At 44.7% G+C, this 16,238-nt stretch overlaps 1 protein-coding gene across 9 annotated transcripts in view; it reads left to right on the forward strand.

Annotated features, from left to right (window-relative positions):
• The window catches only part of KCNMA1 (potassium calcium-activated channel subfamily M alpha 1), a 767,272-nt gene that overhangs the window by 549,814 nt on the left and 201,220 nt on the right, over positions 1-16,238 (forward strand). For all 9 annotated transcript variants that reach the window (XM_077124801.1, XM_077124802.1, XM_077124800.1 and 6 more), the window contains 4 exons: positions 6,163-6,273; positions 8,575-8,680; positions 10,373-10,455; positions 14,005-14,074. In XM_077124801.1, coding sequence (XP_076980916.1) covers positions 6,163-6,273; positions 8,575-8,680; positions 10,373-10,455; positions 14,005-14,074 — 370 coding nt within the window. The remainder of the gene's footprint in view (positions 1-6,162; positions 6,274-8,574; positions 8,681-10,372; positions 10,456-14,004; positions 14,075-16,238) is intronic.

The following is a 16,238-nucleotide window of genomic DNA, read 5'->3' on the forward strand; positions in this document are numbered from 1 at the left end:
AAGCATGATTAGGGGCCTCAGCAGAAAGACAGAAGAGATTCTAGCATATGTATCTGATATAAATATTATAGTTTTACAGAGACATCTAGATCAATATATGCCACATTTCATCTACCTCCTTGACAAAGTGAGCACGATGTATTCAGGGAAAGCTGTATAGGATTTTCAATTTACTCTGGATGATTTATTGTGACAGGATAGCTATGGGTTTTTTAAGTTCTTTATACTTGTTCCAGTGAAAATGGATACAGTATCTTTAAAAATAAACAGCCCAGAGCTGTGCATTTTGCATTGTCTTGCGAGAGTGAGGCGCTGCCAAAGAGAGACCCGAGACCTCCCTGCCCCTTGTGGGACCTGATTACAGTTAAATTTGTTTCAGTCCCTGCCCTTCAGCTTTATTTGGGGGGAGTGGGACCCCGGTGGGGAGAGTAAACAGGGAAATCAATTAGGAAGCTATCGCAGTGTCTGGGCAAGATATGATCATGGCTTGAACTAAGGTGGTGGCAGAGGGCTGCAATGCCGTGGATGGACTCCCCAGCGTCTGGGGGGAGTGTCTTAGATTACTGCAGTCCAGTTTACTTGGACTGTCGGTCACGCAGGGCCGGAGCCCCAAGGTCCTGACTCCCAGGCCAGCGTCCTTGCCATGGCACCAGCTGTTTGATTTGAAAGCCAGCGGCAGGGTAGTTCGGCCCTTCCTGTGGCACTCACCTTCCCTGAGTGTCTAGTTCTTAGATCCTGCATCAGCATAATGCAGGTAGTAGACTAAACATGCTCCAAAGGCCACTCGTATGCTAAGATAAATGTGGCAAGGTGGAAGAGGAAGACATCCACGTCACAGCTCCCTTTGTCAAAGGCTACCAGCTCTAAGGACCGCTCTCGGAGTCTTTTTTAAGATGTGTAGGTCTTCATTTCATGTAGCTACAGAGGATCTCTGGATCTCATTCAAGGGAATCACACCAGAGCCTTGAAAAGCCCAGTGTGGCTGCCTCCCTTCTTGCCTCCTCTTACGCCTCCATGCTATAAGTCAGTCCCACTATGTTGTCTGTTCTGAAAGGCGCTAGTGAAGTTTGGCTCTGAAAACTCACATTCCAGCTCTTCTAGGTCAGGTGGGCTTGCCTGCTCTATCTTCAAGAAGGAAGGAGAGTTAATACTCCTGATCGAGGAGAATGTGCTAGATTTCGTTTTGAAGGTAGAGATGGTTAATGGTAGGAGAAGCACAATAATGTACTTAGGGTGTCGCCATGAAATAAGCAATTGACAATTTTCTGGTGAACCCTGGTAGAATTCATAATAGTCAAGCATTATTCTTATTCTGTATAAGCTGTGTTCAACCACATGATACCATGTTTATCCCATGACCCACCAGTGTTACCCACCCCTAATTCAACCCAGCCCATGTTTATGGAGACTTACCCAGCACCAGACACCACTTGCTTATATTGGATGAGTAAGTCGTTACTGGCTTTAACTCCTTTCCAGAAAATGCCATCTGCTACTATTTTGGCCTTTAAGATGCATCCGCATGCATCTCAGATGATCTTTTAATCCAAGCTCTTAACATTAACTTGTGTTACCTTTGCCTGAGAAAGACTTGTTCACAGAACTAAGTAAGGTTTTGCCTATAGAGGAAAAACATCAAAAATCAAAATGTCCATCGGATCTGAAGTGGTTATTGATTTACATTTGTTGGCCATCTCCTCAAATTGAGGATGATGTATGGCCAGGTCTATAGAAATCATCCATTGAGATTGCTGGTAGTCTAAAAAATTAAAATCCAGTGCCGTAGATGAGAAGAGCTTTAGGTACCTCTGTAGGGTAACTTCCCACAATCCTGTCCATTGCAAATGGATCATTGGGATGTTTGTTAGCCTCTGGATCCCTGGGCTGGTGGGCAAGTCTGGGGCTGGGCATGATAGGTCATTGCATCTAAAATGGACATTTGCAGGACTTTGCAGCCCCTTGGCTGACCAAATTATGTGGCTTCAGTGAAATGCTTGGTTTAGAGTTCCTGACCATTGGAACCTGTGCTTTCTGCCTGTCACTCAGCCTTTGCTGTCTTGACCTTCTGTTCTGGCTGACCACATTCAGCCAGCATCTTAAGTGACAATGCAAGATGATGATGTTGGATGTGAGGTTCATCTCCATCCATGCCAATCCCCACACTAAAAAAAAACTACCTCCTTTCCAGCCCATGGAGGATTCCCCCATCCCAACCTCCTCTTCCATGAATCCAAGACGACCCCTTCTTGCCCCAGCCCTGCCATGTCACGAAGGAGCAGAAACTGAAATGCTCAGGCCTATGTTCTTTCCCTCTGCCCACATCATCTTAGTGAGAACTTGAGTCGGAGACCTGGCTCTCATCCTGTACATGCACTTTTACTTGCTGTAGGTTGTGGGGCTTGTGTTAAGGAAATTGAGGCTCAGAGAGATTATCTGCCAAGGTGCAGATAAGAAAAGTGCAGTGTTGTTTGAGAAATAGGTGAGATTGCAGGCCATACAGCACCTTACATATGTTACGCAGTGATTTATGGAGTTCCTATTAATCCTACTATTTTTAAATACTTACAGTGGGCTGGACTGTTTACTAGGCACTTCTCTTACATTATCTGTTTAAATGAATCTTCAGGATAACTTCATGAATCAGGCACTAGCTTGGGCCCCTCAGAGGCTTTAACACTTTTGATGTAAAATGCAGACTTGGGCCCTTGTCCAAGGCTGTTTAGTTATTCAGCGTCCAAGCAGAGTTTGAATCCTTAATACAGGGTTATCGAAATATGGATCCCACATGGGGCATTTGTCAATGCCATGGAACTCAACAGAGAGATTTTTGGATGGGGATCATTTTGTTCTAAAATCATGCTGTATCAGCACTCTACTTCCAAGGAAGGCACACCCTGTTCTCAATCTTAGAATATTTCCAATTAGAGTCTCAGTAATTGAGGCTATAGTAAATTCTGCTTCTCCTCCCTGCAATAACAGCCCCCTGAAAACTATTTCCACTGAAAGTTTAAAAAGTCCTGAAAATATTTCTGAAAGATAAATTTTCCTCTTTCACTGTCCATCCCTGTTAAGTCTGCGGGGCCCTCGGCACTTTCTCAGACTCTGACTGGTGGAAGCAGATCTTCAAATGCAGATGCTGAGTTACAGAGGCAGCTTCTCCCCATCCATCACTTCTAACTGCATTCAAACGTTTTCAATATGTGGGCTCCTTGATAACTTTCACTGTATGGAAAACAAAATGGAGGGAAATGATTATTGGCACAAAAGGGGGAAGCTGTAAATCTTCAAATCAGATATAGGACAGATTGGAACAATATGGGCTCTCCAAGGTTGCCATGATAATGGACCTAATAACTCTCCTTGGGCAAAAAGGCAATCTGCTTTCAATCAATCTCGTTCTTTCTGAGCAAAAATACCAATTATGTTGAAGGAAGACTTTTTCTTCCTTTTTGATAAAGACTGCTCTCTACCCCCAGAAATCACGCTGTAGCTAAAAGATATATATTTTCAATTGTCTTGAATGGTATTGGACAGCTAGCTCCAAATGAGAAAAGTCAATCCTTTTTTTCCCCCCTCCTCTCTTGCCAACATTTGTCTACTTCTTAAGAGAAGTGAAAAGCTAATTAAAGGCTTAAGGGATAATATTGATTGCATTGGAATATATTTTATATGTACCCAGCACATTTTCAACTAAGAGAACCCTGACTCTTTCTAAAGCTGAATAAATCAATTGGACGAGCCTTTGATTCAGGGGTGAGAGGGGTGAACTCATCTCCTTTTCTTCTACTTCCCACACATCTTTCCTGGAGATGAATGATTTCACAAGAGGAAAAAGGATTTCTGGCAGGCATTCATTCAGCTCTTTGCATACAGGACAGAAAGGATGAATGTCGAGGCAGTGCTCTGGACCTCTCATTGATCTGAGTCCAGCTTTGAATAATAACCAGGCATCTACTGGTATAGCACTTTGAACTTTGCAGCGTCTGGGGCAGGAGGCTGGCAGGGCAGTATTTCCTCATTCAATAAATGGGAATAAGTTGCTTGCTCAGGGTCATACTTATCCTTACTTGGTAGAACATGGAATCAAATCTGGTTTACTTTTACATCCAGGTAATGGCAGAACCCCAACCACATATCTGTCTTTTCAGGGTGCCCATGAACTGTACCCATGTTGGTCTTATTCTTAATCTTGAAAGTTCATTGGCAGAAAGCCTTAGCATGGTGTCAAGCAGCCCCATTGCCATTTGTGGGGAGGTCAGGTCTGGGGGATGGGGAGGGTCCTGATTCGTGGTCACTTGCTGACCATGCTTGGCAAATTCAAAATAAGTCTTATTTAGAACATGCAAATTCATCTGCGGCTCACTTTGCCCTTGTCAGTGCACATGTGCCTCCAGAAATGCTTGTAAGATATGATGTGACGGAAGTGTATATAATCTACAGTGTTCAGTTGACATTGTGTATTCTGGTATACAGTCTGTTTTGCAGCCATACACTAAGGACGGAGTTATTCACATGGGTTTTGGGCAAAATTCATGTGGATGGCCAAGGGACACACCCTCATCCTAGCAGGCACAGGCTAAAGAGCAACGACATCCCATAAAACGACATCCCATAAAACGCCTCTGTCTCTTCTGAGGTAGTCCGTTGACATTCTTCCCTCCCCTTGATGGCCGCCTCTCTCCTCATCGCTAACTGCAGCACTGTAACAATAACAGTCCGTAATGGTGATATTATTAACTGCATCATGCATATTATTGATTTACTCTTTGTTCTGCATCATTATCCTTTCGTCAATGAGTTTACTGCATTATTCTCACATACTTAGTCAAGCACCAAATTACAATGAGAGGGCAGGCTCTTGTAATGGCATCTAATGGAACATTGCACAAGTGATCATCACTGCCTCCTCTTATGAGCCACCTCCAAGCCAGTGAGCCCTCTGCTTTATTGGAATGTGCACCAAGCAATTATGACGTGCAAGAGACCTAGCCATCCTAAATTTTACCCAGGAAATTACTGTGCTTCATGTTCGCCACCTGCCCAAGCTTCAGAGCCCAGCCAGAGATTTGGCTTTTGTCATTTCAGCATGACGGAGGGAACAGTGACCTGGGCTGAGCCCCAGGCTACGGTCTCTTCCCAAGAAGCCAGTCCGCACTCAGTCCTTGATTTTTGGTCTTGGGAATAACACTTGTACCCAGGTAGTTACTTGGAATCATCTAGCGAATATATGTAGCCACCTTAGCAATCCGTGCCAATACCAGTTGGTCTGGGTGCCCGAGATGTCCCAGGGTGGGGTGGGGGGGCAGTTGATCTCAGAAGTTCTGGAAACAAGGACTTCTCTCCTCAGAGACAGCTACCATTTCCAGAAACAGGCCCCTAAACCATTGTAGGACAAGGCAATTCCAGCCTCAGCCCTTCCTGGCTTCTCCCTTCTTGAGGTGAATTTCTTTGGCTCCCAGGGACAGCCCAGGCACCCTAAAGCCTGCCAGCCTGATCTCAGATTCCATAGGTGTTCCAGCCCCATTTAGCCCTGAGTAATGCACACTTACTGTCAAGTGTTACATGCCCCCATTGTCGGAGGAGTTACGGTGGAAAAATGCAAAATTTCCTTTTTACAGCTTATGGCCAGCAGAGCCTATAACGTGTCAAGCTGCACATTAGCCACCCTGATAAAAGTCTGCTTTCTTACACACAAAATCATCATTTCAGCAAGATTTGTTATCTCATTACCTGATAAGCTCTATGTCATAAACCAAGACTCATACAGTAAATCTCCTGGGAGGACGCTTTGTGGGCAGAAAGGGAGAGATGTGAAGATGCAAGGGCTTTGATAATGCAGCGCTTAAGCACCAGCATAATGCCACTTATTGTTAAATGCATAAAACCACTTGGCCAAACGGTTGGGCTTTTAATAGGATTCCGTGTGGCCTCAGGTGAGAAGCCATATGCCTTTCCTGTCTGGGAGTCTCTAAGCACCTGCGAGTACTGCTGCTTTGCCTCATGGCCCTCCGGGGAGGGGAGCTGGGTTTTGTTTTTTTAAAGCAAGGCCGGGGGAGGAGATGACCGCTTCCTTGGCAGCTGCTGCGCTTCTCTGTGTCGCCGCGGGGTGGGGTGGGGTGTCCTCCCTGGGCCCTTCCTGACTTCCCCGGCTTCTCCGTTCAGGCACATTGTCGTCTGTGGACACATCACTCTGGAGAGTGTTTCCAACTTCCTGAAGGACTTCCTGCACAAGGACCGGGACGATGTCAACGTGGAGATCGTGTTTCTTCACAAGTAAGAGGTCCCTGATGTGTCCAAACCCTCCACCAACCACACACCCGACGGGGAGGTCCCTGGGGAGTCTAGAGGGTGATGGTGGCCGTGAGGACCATGGCCGAGTGGGATAGCCATGGTCCCTGCTGGCGCTGTCCGAACGGAAAATACAGAATCAATGGCCAGGGAAGCAACGTACTAGTGAAATCGGAGGAACAGCGCCTGCTTCTGTGCAGGCAACCCTGGGACCAAGCCTACATTCCCCTCTGGAGAAACTATCAGGGGCATTCGTTATTGGTCAGACACATCATAGCTACCCTTTCAGCACTCTGCAGCTGCATGAGGCAGGTACTTCTGCAGTGTCTGGTGCGGGATGATTGGCTGGGGTAGTGTTGGAAATTTAGACATGCAGGAGTAAGATAGTGAACAAACAAGGCTTAAAGGTGAACAGAATATAAGGCGATAAAATCATAACAATGACAACGACTGCCATTCCTAGAAGCCTCCAGTGGGGTGGTGGCGGTGGGGGGACTGAGCTGTCACTGGACATGCAGCCGCTTGTTGAATCAATAGACAGAGTCAAAGGACATATCTTGGAACTGTTTCTATCCCAGTAGGCCTTTGTGAGAGTGATATGAAGTAATCCATGTAAAGTGTGCAGGGCAGAGGCAGGCACGCAATAAATGCTCAGTAAATGCCAGCTGTTACGAAAGGTTTTTTGAAAAAACCCTATGACCAGCTTACACAAGCGTTATCACATTCATTTTACAGACGAGAAAAGCAGGGTATCTTCCCACCACCAAAAATTCTTGAAGGTTTCTTTCAGCTTTGCCTTATCTCTTTTTAGTTAAAGGCTCTGTGTCACAAGGAAAGGAACAAACTGTGGGATTCAGTTGTGTTGACATGGGAGCCACTCTTTTTTTTTTTGGAGACAGGGATCTCATGGGGCCCGTCCTGGCACCCCATTGCAGAAGGTCAGGACAAACTCATGTTGGTGTTGACTGTACTGCCGAGGGCTCATTGCTACTCTCAAGGCACAGGGAGAGGTTTAGGCTCTTAGGTTAACTTCCCCACAGGCTTCCCGTTCTGTGCCTCCCCTTCCTCAGGCATGTGTTCATAGAATGCCCTGCAGTTAGGTGGCACCTGAGTTGCTGACTTGCCACCACATGTGAGGACTAGTGTTTAAATTCTCAGCACTGCTCCACACACCAAAAAGACAGATCAAGGCATGGGTAGCACAGGAGCAGGTACCCACAGGTCCAATTCGGTCTATACCCACTGGTTATCAGCCATGGGGCCAGTCTTCTGTCCATTTTAGCATCTTCATCAGAAGTCTGTTGTTCTGCCTGCACATGGGTTGTAGAGTTCAATATGAGCACACGTACAAAAATTAGAAGACAATGTCATATCCAGTATTATCCGGTGAATGCTGAAACGGCTTTAATCCAGCAACAGAATCCCATAGGATAGCAATATCAGTAAAAGGTGGATACCGATCGAGTTACCTGGGCAGGCTTTGTGAAAGGCATTGGATGGGGCTTTTCACGGACCCTGGCAGATTGATCAGGTTTGCCTGGTCAACTGCTTTTCTCCCACCCCCTGCTTTAGTCAAGATAAACAAACTACTGGTTCAGTTGCTAGGATTCACCTTTGTGTCCCCAGCATCTATCAGGGTCAGACTCCTTGTAGATGCCCCTGCTAATTAACCTCTCAAAGTTTTGGGTGAATGACGTACCTTACTCTAGCTGGAGCTGTTTTGTGGATTGAATGAGTTGATACTTGGCAAGTGCTTAGAGCAACGTCCGCCGTGTAGTGAATGCTTGCAAGCATTAACAATTTGTATTATTACAAGTGTTGAATCGTAGTCCTTGACATAGTAGGTTCTAACTAAATATCATGTCCCAGAGCCTACCACAGCATCTGATACAGAATCGCTACTTTTCATCTCTGCAGAATTAACAAGTGAATGCTAGGTCAACCTGGGACTGGCAGGCCAGCTCTGGAGCTGGGACTTTTGGGTAATCACTATCTTGGCCTCATTTTTCTATTCGTAAAATGGGATCCCATCCATAACAAAGTTGAAGATATTTTGCCCCATTGGCCACAGGAATTGTAAAAGTCATAAATCTGTTTTACCTTGGTACTGGTTTTGGTATTCAGTTGGGCTGGGTGTTACTTCTCTAGAGTGTGAGCATTTTGTTTGTGGCAAGAGAGGGTGAAAGCTCTTCGCTGGGTATTTCTTTGTGGAAATTAGAAGGGAGGCCATGGAGGCTGTAATACCTAAGTCTGTTTATCAATGGTTCTTTTTCTCTTCCTGCACAGCATTTCCCCCAACCTGGAGCTTGAAGCTCTGTTCAAAAGACATTTTACTCAGGTGGAATTTTATCAGGGTTCAGTCCTCAATCCACATGATCTTGCAAGAGTCAAGGTAAGGAAGAAGAGGTGACTTCTGCTTTTATTCCACCTTTAAGGGGATGGTCATGTTCTCGCCCAGGCCTCTCAGGATGGCCAAAAGGCATCTCCTCAACCCCCAATGGGACACATCATATGTCACGAGTGTTGATGCCTCCTTCCAATCCTTCTGGGATCTGGTTCTGCTGACACATGCTTAACCTGCTATAAACATTCCGTATTTGGACTTATATGCATTTTGCTGGTTCCCTTAATGTCAGCCACTCCTAAAGGCAGTAGACCAGTTTTAAAGATTCAGTAGTCTCATATACAATGTAATAACCAGGTAAAACCATCTTGAACATTAAGTTGGGTTCAATGATGCTCTGACATTATTATTTACCTCTGAAAGGAATACTAGGGATAAGGTAAGAAATAATTTCTGGTAATCTGTAAAAAATTTTGACCTTTCTTTCTTCCCCTCAGGGTGCAAAAGTAAACATACAGGGTATCTGATCACACCTGGTAATGGGCTAATCTTTCTTTCCAGAACTTGCAAAGTTAGAATCTTCGCATAAAGCATGCTGAGGCTTAGAAGGGAACAAGATACAGAAATGTATTACGTACTCACTTTATATAGATGTTGTAAGCACATTCAATATTTGCATGCCAGTGGTTACATGTTAATATTGTGAATCCACTGGAGCCTAAACACTAACCATGATCATCATGCAATTCAGTAAATAATATAATGGGCAAGCATGAATAAGCCAGATAAGTATCTGGGTGGGTTTTCTGAATTATTAAAGAAAACCAGAAACAATTTGTGATCTACCACAGAGGAAACCATGCCCTCCCACCTAATGCAGGAATAGTATGTTAATTACAAAATACCAAGTAAGACAGGTTACAGACCCGAGCCAATGTGAAAATTCTTATGCTTATGTAGTCCAGTGAACCTTAATATTATGTATACATGTCCAGGTTATGGCTAACGTGAAATGTTGTGAGAATCTAGTTATTATTCTTGATCTAATTCAAATACAGGTAATTATTAGCTCACCAAATTTATGATCCCCTCTAAGGGAAAAAACCCTCTTGGCTCATGTTTAGATAATTCAGTTGGTTGTATTTTGAGATAACACATCTCACATTTGAGATTTGTTGTCTTTTGACTATCTGAAAATAATGACTACTAAACAATAGAATGTTGCTGTCTGATTTAGTGTTTGATCCTTCATATTGGGGAGATAATGAAGATGTGAGAAAATATTAGATGAAGGACTCTACAGCCTACAATTCAGAACGTTGCTTGTCTATTAATTTGCTAACCTAAAAGAAGGGACTTAGTCTGTCTACCTCCATTTCCCAATAGAAAAAATTAGGATGTTGATACAGATGGTCTGGAAAGGAGGAAGGGAGAGGGCTGAAAGGCTTAATTAATTGTTATTTAAAGAAATCTGGAAAGCGTACATGTAAGTAACAGTACAAAATGAGAAGTATAATTACTAAGGTACATGTTGTACCCTCCAGCAGCAACAACACGAAGTGTTTATACCATAACAAGAACTTGCAGCCTACACTTTTGACAAAAACTATAATTTCTCAGGATTATTATTTTTTTCTTCCCCTTGCAAAATACCAGGTTCCCCAAGAGCTGTCAAAAGAGACTGCAACCAAGTGTTGCTATTTATGTTTGTGTTTTGTGAATTTCCTTTTGGTGTCTTAGATAGAGTCAGCAGATGCGTGCCTAATCCTTGCCAATAAGTACTGCGCTGACCCAGATGCTGAAGATGCTTCCAACATCATGAGGTAAGCTCAGGGAGGCTGGGGAGGGCCTTGGCCTCAATACTCCATTCCCCATCTGGTCCTCTTTTGGGTCCTCTGCAAAGGAGCGTCTCTGCTGGACCTTCTTTCCCTGCCCTGCATCCTGCCACCCACAGAGGTTATGGGGGAGGAGGGCAGCCACACGGACATAAGGCACACGCACAGGAAGCCCAGTTTGAGCAGAAAGGGGGAGCTCTGGGGCTTACAACTGGTCTCAGGTTTGAGTTATCTTGAGGCAGAACTAGCAAAGAAAAGAGATTCAAATGCATGCTGGCCTGCATTCAGGTGCCTTGTTTCCCGGGAAGTAGACCTGAGATGTATTATCTGGGAACAATTCTGTCCCCTGCCCCCAGAGGACATGTGGCAACATCTGGGGACTCTTGTGATTGTCACAACAGGGGAAGGGTACTGCTGGGCTCCAGTGGGTGGAGGCCACAAACATCCTATGATGCACAGGGCAGCCACCCACCAAAACAGAGAATCATCTGGCAATAGTGCCAACGTTGAGAGACACTGTGTCAGCTCTGTCTACAGCATATTGATTAGTATTCCACCCCCCCACCCCCATGGAATACTTTATTGACCAGTACACTTGTTTCAGCAAGTTTCCCAAAATTAGTTTTCTTCACTTCTCAGCGCTTCTTATGCTTTTAATACTAATATGAATCTCTAAGATAATGCTCTACAGGACTTTTCTCAAACCAGTTTGACTACAGTCCCCTACCTTTCTTTTACAGAACCTTTCCTGGGAGGACATTCTCTGCCTGTTGCCTTTCCTGCCAATGGGTTAGGCTCATCCACTGGCAACCTTCCTCCTCAGCTCCAATATCTTATTCTTTTCTCATTTCCAAAGAAGAAGTTCCATTTTGTTGTACTTATAGACTCATATTCCATATACCTTGTGACTATGAAGTGACTAAAGAGTTAAAGACATTTTGCTTCAGAGAGTTAAAGCTCTTCTGGAATGCTCTGCTTGAATGTAAATTGCAGAACAGTTAAGAGAGCTAGAAGGGAACAATAGAGAGAACATTCTGGAGAAGAGATGAGTTAAGAGAAAAATTTTCACTTCCACTGTATGCCCAGAAACTCTTACCTATTTGTGAACAGCCTTCCTTTTGGTCTAGAGAAATTCCCTCTCTGTTTTAGCTCTTGAGCTGCTAGAACAGACACCATGCAATAGGGTGGCTCAAACAACAGGGAGTTATTGGGTCAGGGTTTGAGGTTAGGAGGAGTCCAAAACAGAGGTGTCAGCAAGGTCATGCTTTCTTCCAGAAAACGGTGGCATTTGGGGGCTGGTTCCCCGTGATGCTTGGTCCTCGGCTTTTCTGTCACATAGTGCTTCTTTGTCCTTTCTCTTCTGGGTTCTGTTGATGCCCAACATCTGGTTGCTCCCCGCGGCTTTTCCGTCTGTGACCAATTTCCTTTACTCATGACTCCAGCCATATTGGATTGAGGCCCACCCTCCTTCAGTTTGGGCACACCTTAATTAATAGCATTTTCAGAGGCCCTCTTTATAAAAACCCAACACCAGGGTTGGGACCTGAACGTGACTTTTGGGGGACATGATTCAATCCCCAATACCTTCTGCAGCTTGCTCACTGTTTCTGGGAATTTATGTGAGGTGAGTGTGGGGAAGCCGCTTTTGCATCATTATTGCATCTCCTTTGCCTTTGCTTTTTATCAGTGGCCCCAAATGGCATGCATTTTCCCATCAGTGAGGGAGGGGAAATTTTCTGGTGTATTTTAGATGAGCAGGCCCTCTCAGAAGCATCTGGTCCTTGTGTCTGGCAGGCAACATCTGGCACAATGGTTTCTTCCCATTTGCTCTTTGGCAATGTACTTAGTGTGGTTATTTTAAGGAAGTTGATACATGAGCTCCGGTAAACGATGGGTTTGCCAAGCTGCAGAGAGATGGCGGAATAGGGTCTAGCTTCACACTGGGCCCTTTTCAGCACCCCATCTCCTAACTGTTTACAGCTGGAAAATGACTCCCCCAGCCTACTACCTTAGGGTGTTCAGTGTGCCCATTCCTTCACCACTGGAAGTTTTTCTGCCCCAGAGTCATTTGAAGTGATAAAAAATGTAGTCTCTAAGAAACTCGGCCTTATTAATTCCAAAGTTTCAAATGACGATCTCAAAGCAGCTGAAGTTGAAGGTTTTTGCTCCACTGAGAAGTTTGGGGCTAGAAATGTTTTTTATCAAAAATGAATCAGAAATGAGTAACACTTTGAAATGGACATTTCTCTTAATCACATATTTTATTTAAACCCTGACTGTGATAGGGTTGATATCAAGATATATAGATAACAGGGTGATTGACCTGACACCAAGGCATAAAAATTACTGACTACAAGTAGTTCCAGAAATGTAATTAAACTATCCATTAACCAGAACCAGAACGATAGGCCCAGGCAACAAAAGAAAATGGGAAACTCAGGGTTAAAAATAGGCCCTCTCTTTCCCTAATTTGTATACTCCTCCTTCCCCTTTAGTTTAATGAGACCAATCTGCCACTTTTGAAATTAAAATGTCAAAGATCCATTTGAAATGAGCTAAGGCAGAGAACTGGCTCATGTTGGAATGACATTCAGATGGCTGACAGAGGCTCCCAGCCCTTGAGTTATAAGCAAGGGCCAACACAACCCTTTTTCACAAATAAAAGGAAATCCTTCAAGTGCAAAAACCCAGGGTGAACTTGTACAGGGGGAGGCTTCAGAGTGATCCATTACCCAAATTCACAACTTGCAGCTTTTCAGACAAAGCTGCTGTCCTGGCTGCCTTCTTTCCATTTTTGCACAAAAAGAGATCAAACATGCAGCTCTTCTTGATAGGAAGTTTGTGGGGGCGGTCATATAATTAATGCACTTGCATTTATGATTAGACTTGGGAGGTGAGCCTTTCTGTGGAATTCCGTTCTGTAGCCTTCCTTGTCACAGAAGGAAGTGTACAATGTCACCTCTGACAGAATGGGTGGGTAGTGACAAAAAGCATAACACGTGCAGCGAGCTTTTAATGATTTCAAAGCATTTTCACATCTGGTCTCCCATTTGCAGCTCATACCAAGCCTGGAAGTAAATAAAACAGGTTCTGTTGTCCCCACTGTCCAGATGAGGAAACAGGCTCAGACAGCCCAGGGATTTCCTGAAGGTCACACAGTTCATTCGTGCCAATCCTGGGACTAGAGCCCAGGTGTTGCAATTCTGTCTGCTCCCTGCCCCTTCCCTTTGAGCACAGTGATTGATACTGGGAGAAGAAATGAGGGCAGGGGCAGGCGATGGTTAAAAGTGAGTAGGGGCTGCGGGCAGTTTGCGAGAGAGTTTCTACCAGGTCCTGGCCTCTACAAGGCCCTGGTACTGGTCTCTGAGAAGCGGGGTGGTGGAAAAACAGTTTAACCAGAGCCTGCAACCTCTCAAGATGGCCCTGGCTGCTGGCCCCCTATTTCCCCCATTTGGAAGTAATCAAATTAATCTTCCCACGAGAGAATCCATGGTTAAGGCAGCCCCTGCCTCAGCTTTGTTCTTCTTTCTCTTTCAGAGTAATCTCCATAAAGAACTACCATCCGAAGATAAGAATCATCACTCAGATGCTGCAGTATCACAATAAGGTAATATAGACAGAGCCTGTGCCGGGCTGGAGGTGCAGATGAGCGGCTGGGTCTCTTCTCTGTTACCATGCAGCCACACAGTCACAGCCACGCACACATGCGCACAGCCACACACACAAATATGCACAGCCATGTGTGTGCACGCACTGTTGCATATGCCAGTGCAACTCCAAGCCCGGGATAAAGAGGTGCGGATAGAATTCTCCCTGAAACAGTTCTTTGGTCCAGCCACCTGGTTTGTAGTTGGTCACATGAAGGAAGCTCCTTCATGTATTGTTTCATTCATTGAGGAAGCATTTGTTAGAGTCCTAGTTTAAGAAATATTGCTATGTTCTTTGATCCTATTCGGAGTCCACAACTTTAATTTTTAAGTGCTGCCGCCATTTCTTCCATCAGTAGGCATTAAATACCTCCTGGGTGGTTAGCATTCTACCTGGCGCCACAGTGGATGTAAGTAAAGGAGAAGTCCTACTTTGTGCCCTCAGAGATCTAACAGTTCAGTTGTAGGGAGAGCCACAGATGAGAAGTATGTCTTCTGTATCTGAGACCAGGGAAGTTGCAGGAATGTGATGTTCACTGGGTGAAGCATACGGAGCCCAGCATTCCCAAACTCAAGGTGAGGATTTGTGTGATTGGGTTCAGGAAAATAGTGTATCCAGAGTTTAAACATAAAGGATTCTTCCTGGTGTTATAGTTTAGTGAGGGGATTGGGAAGAGAAATGTTGGTGGTTGTGCTGTTTCCCATGTGATTTACTTTTCAGCAACCTACAGTCCGTTCTCTCATGCAAAGGCAGTGCTCCTCCCCAGTGCCAGTCAGCGAGCCCCCAGGAAAACAGCTTTGGGGGAGGGAAGATGGCACCATTCTCCATTTGATAGGGAGCCGATTATCTCCTTAATGAGGCTCAGAAACCGAAAGATGTTCAGTACCTGGAGCCAGGTGTCCTGTTTGGACAAAATACCTCCCTGCTGGATTATGAGTGAGTGTGCCCCATCTTATGGGCCATCTTCCCTACAAAACAGGCAGCCAAGGAGACCTGGAGAAGACCCGTTCTGCCAACTGCACCAGCCGCATGCCATTATTTCTTACTTGCTGGCAAATGCTGGTCCATTTTGCTGTGTGCCGGCCCACCAGAGGCCACTGTTGAGTGGAGCCTGCTGGCAGTGACTGGCCCACCCCTCGGAGCTGCTGCCTGCTGCTGACCATTACCCAGCCCTCAACAGGTGGCTCCATTGCCGTGCACAGTGCTCTCTAGCCAGTGGGTCTGGTGGTGGCCACTTGAGGTCACGTTCTCCTGCTCATCTCTGGAAAGCCCGAGGACACTGAAGAGATAAAGTGAAGATACTGATAATGCACAGGCTTCAACCCAGAGAAATTCTCTGATGGCAGCCCCTGTAGGTGAAGGTGAATTTTATGAGTAAGGAGGCTGTGACTGGTGAGAACCCCCGAGGCAATAAACTTCCTTCTTTCATTTGTGATTTGAAAGTTACTTCATTTGGTATGGGAGTGCTTTAAGCTGTTGTTTAGATTTTTGGCTGAATTTACGTTGAATAGGAAGAATAATGTTGTATATTTAGAAAGGGATGTCAGTTCCCTTTTTTCTCCTTCCAGTGAATGCTGAAGCAGCATCTTCAAGAAATTAAGGAGGGCTTTAGCTATATGATTTTTGTCAAGCTCAAAGCAGCTCAACTGATCTAGGCTCCAGATGGGACCTGGTCAGTATTCCCATGAACTTATCGAAGTGAATATCTTTTACAATCCCTTGCCTCATAATTATTCAGAAACAATGATGAAGACATCAACCTATCCATGATTATGTACTTAAAACACATTTTACTTAGAGCCATCCCAGTCACTCATTTTGGGTTTCAGAGTAAGGCAGCATCACTTACAAAGATTGCCCCTGTTAGATTAATAAAGGGGATAAAGTACAAAATGGCTTTGACATGGGGTGTTTTGCTCTGTTATTCCCTTATGTGAAGGGAGAAACTAGTTATCTTCTACAGAAAGAACAGAAAGCCCATTGGTCACAGTTTGGCATCCCATTCTTTACAGAATTCTTAATGGATGGTAGTTAGCTAACTTCATGATTTTGTTGTGTTTTCTAAAATGCTCCCACTACCCTTCCAACATTTTGTCTTCCTTTTCTCTTTCAATGTATATTTT

This window comes from Tamandua tetradactyla, chromosome 13 (genome assembly GCF_023851605.1).
Source record: "Tamandua tetradactyla isolate mTamTet1 chromosome 13, mTamTet1.pri, whole genome shotgun sequence".
Lineage (NCBI taxonomy): Eukaryota > Metazoa > Chordata > Mammalia > Pilosa > Myrmecophagidae > Tamandua > Tamandua tetradactyla.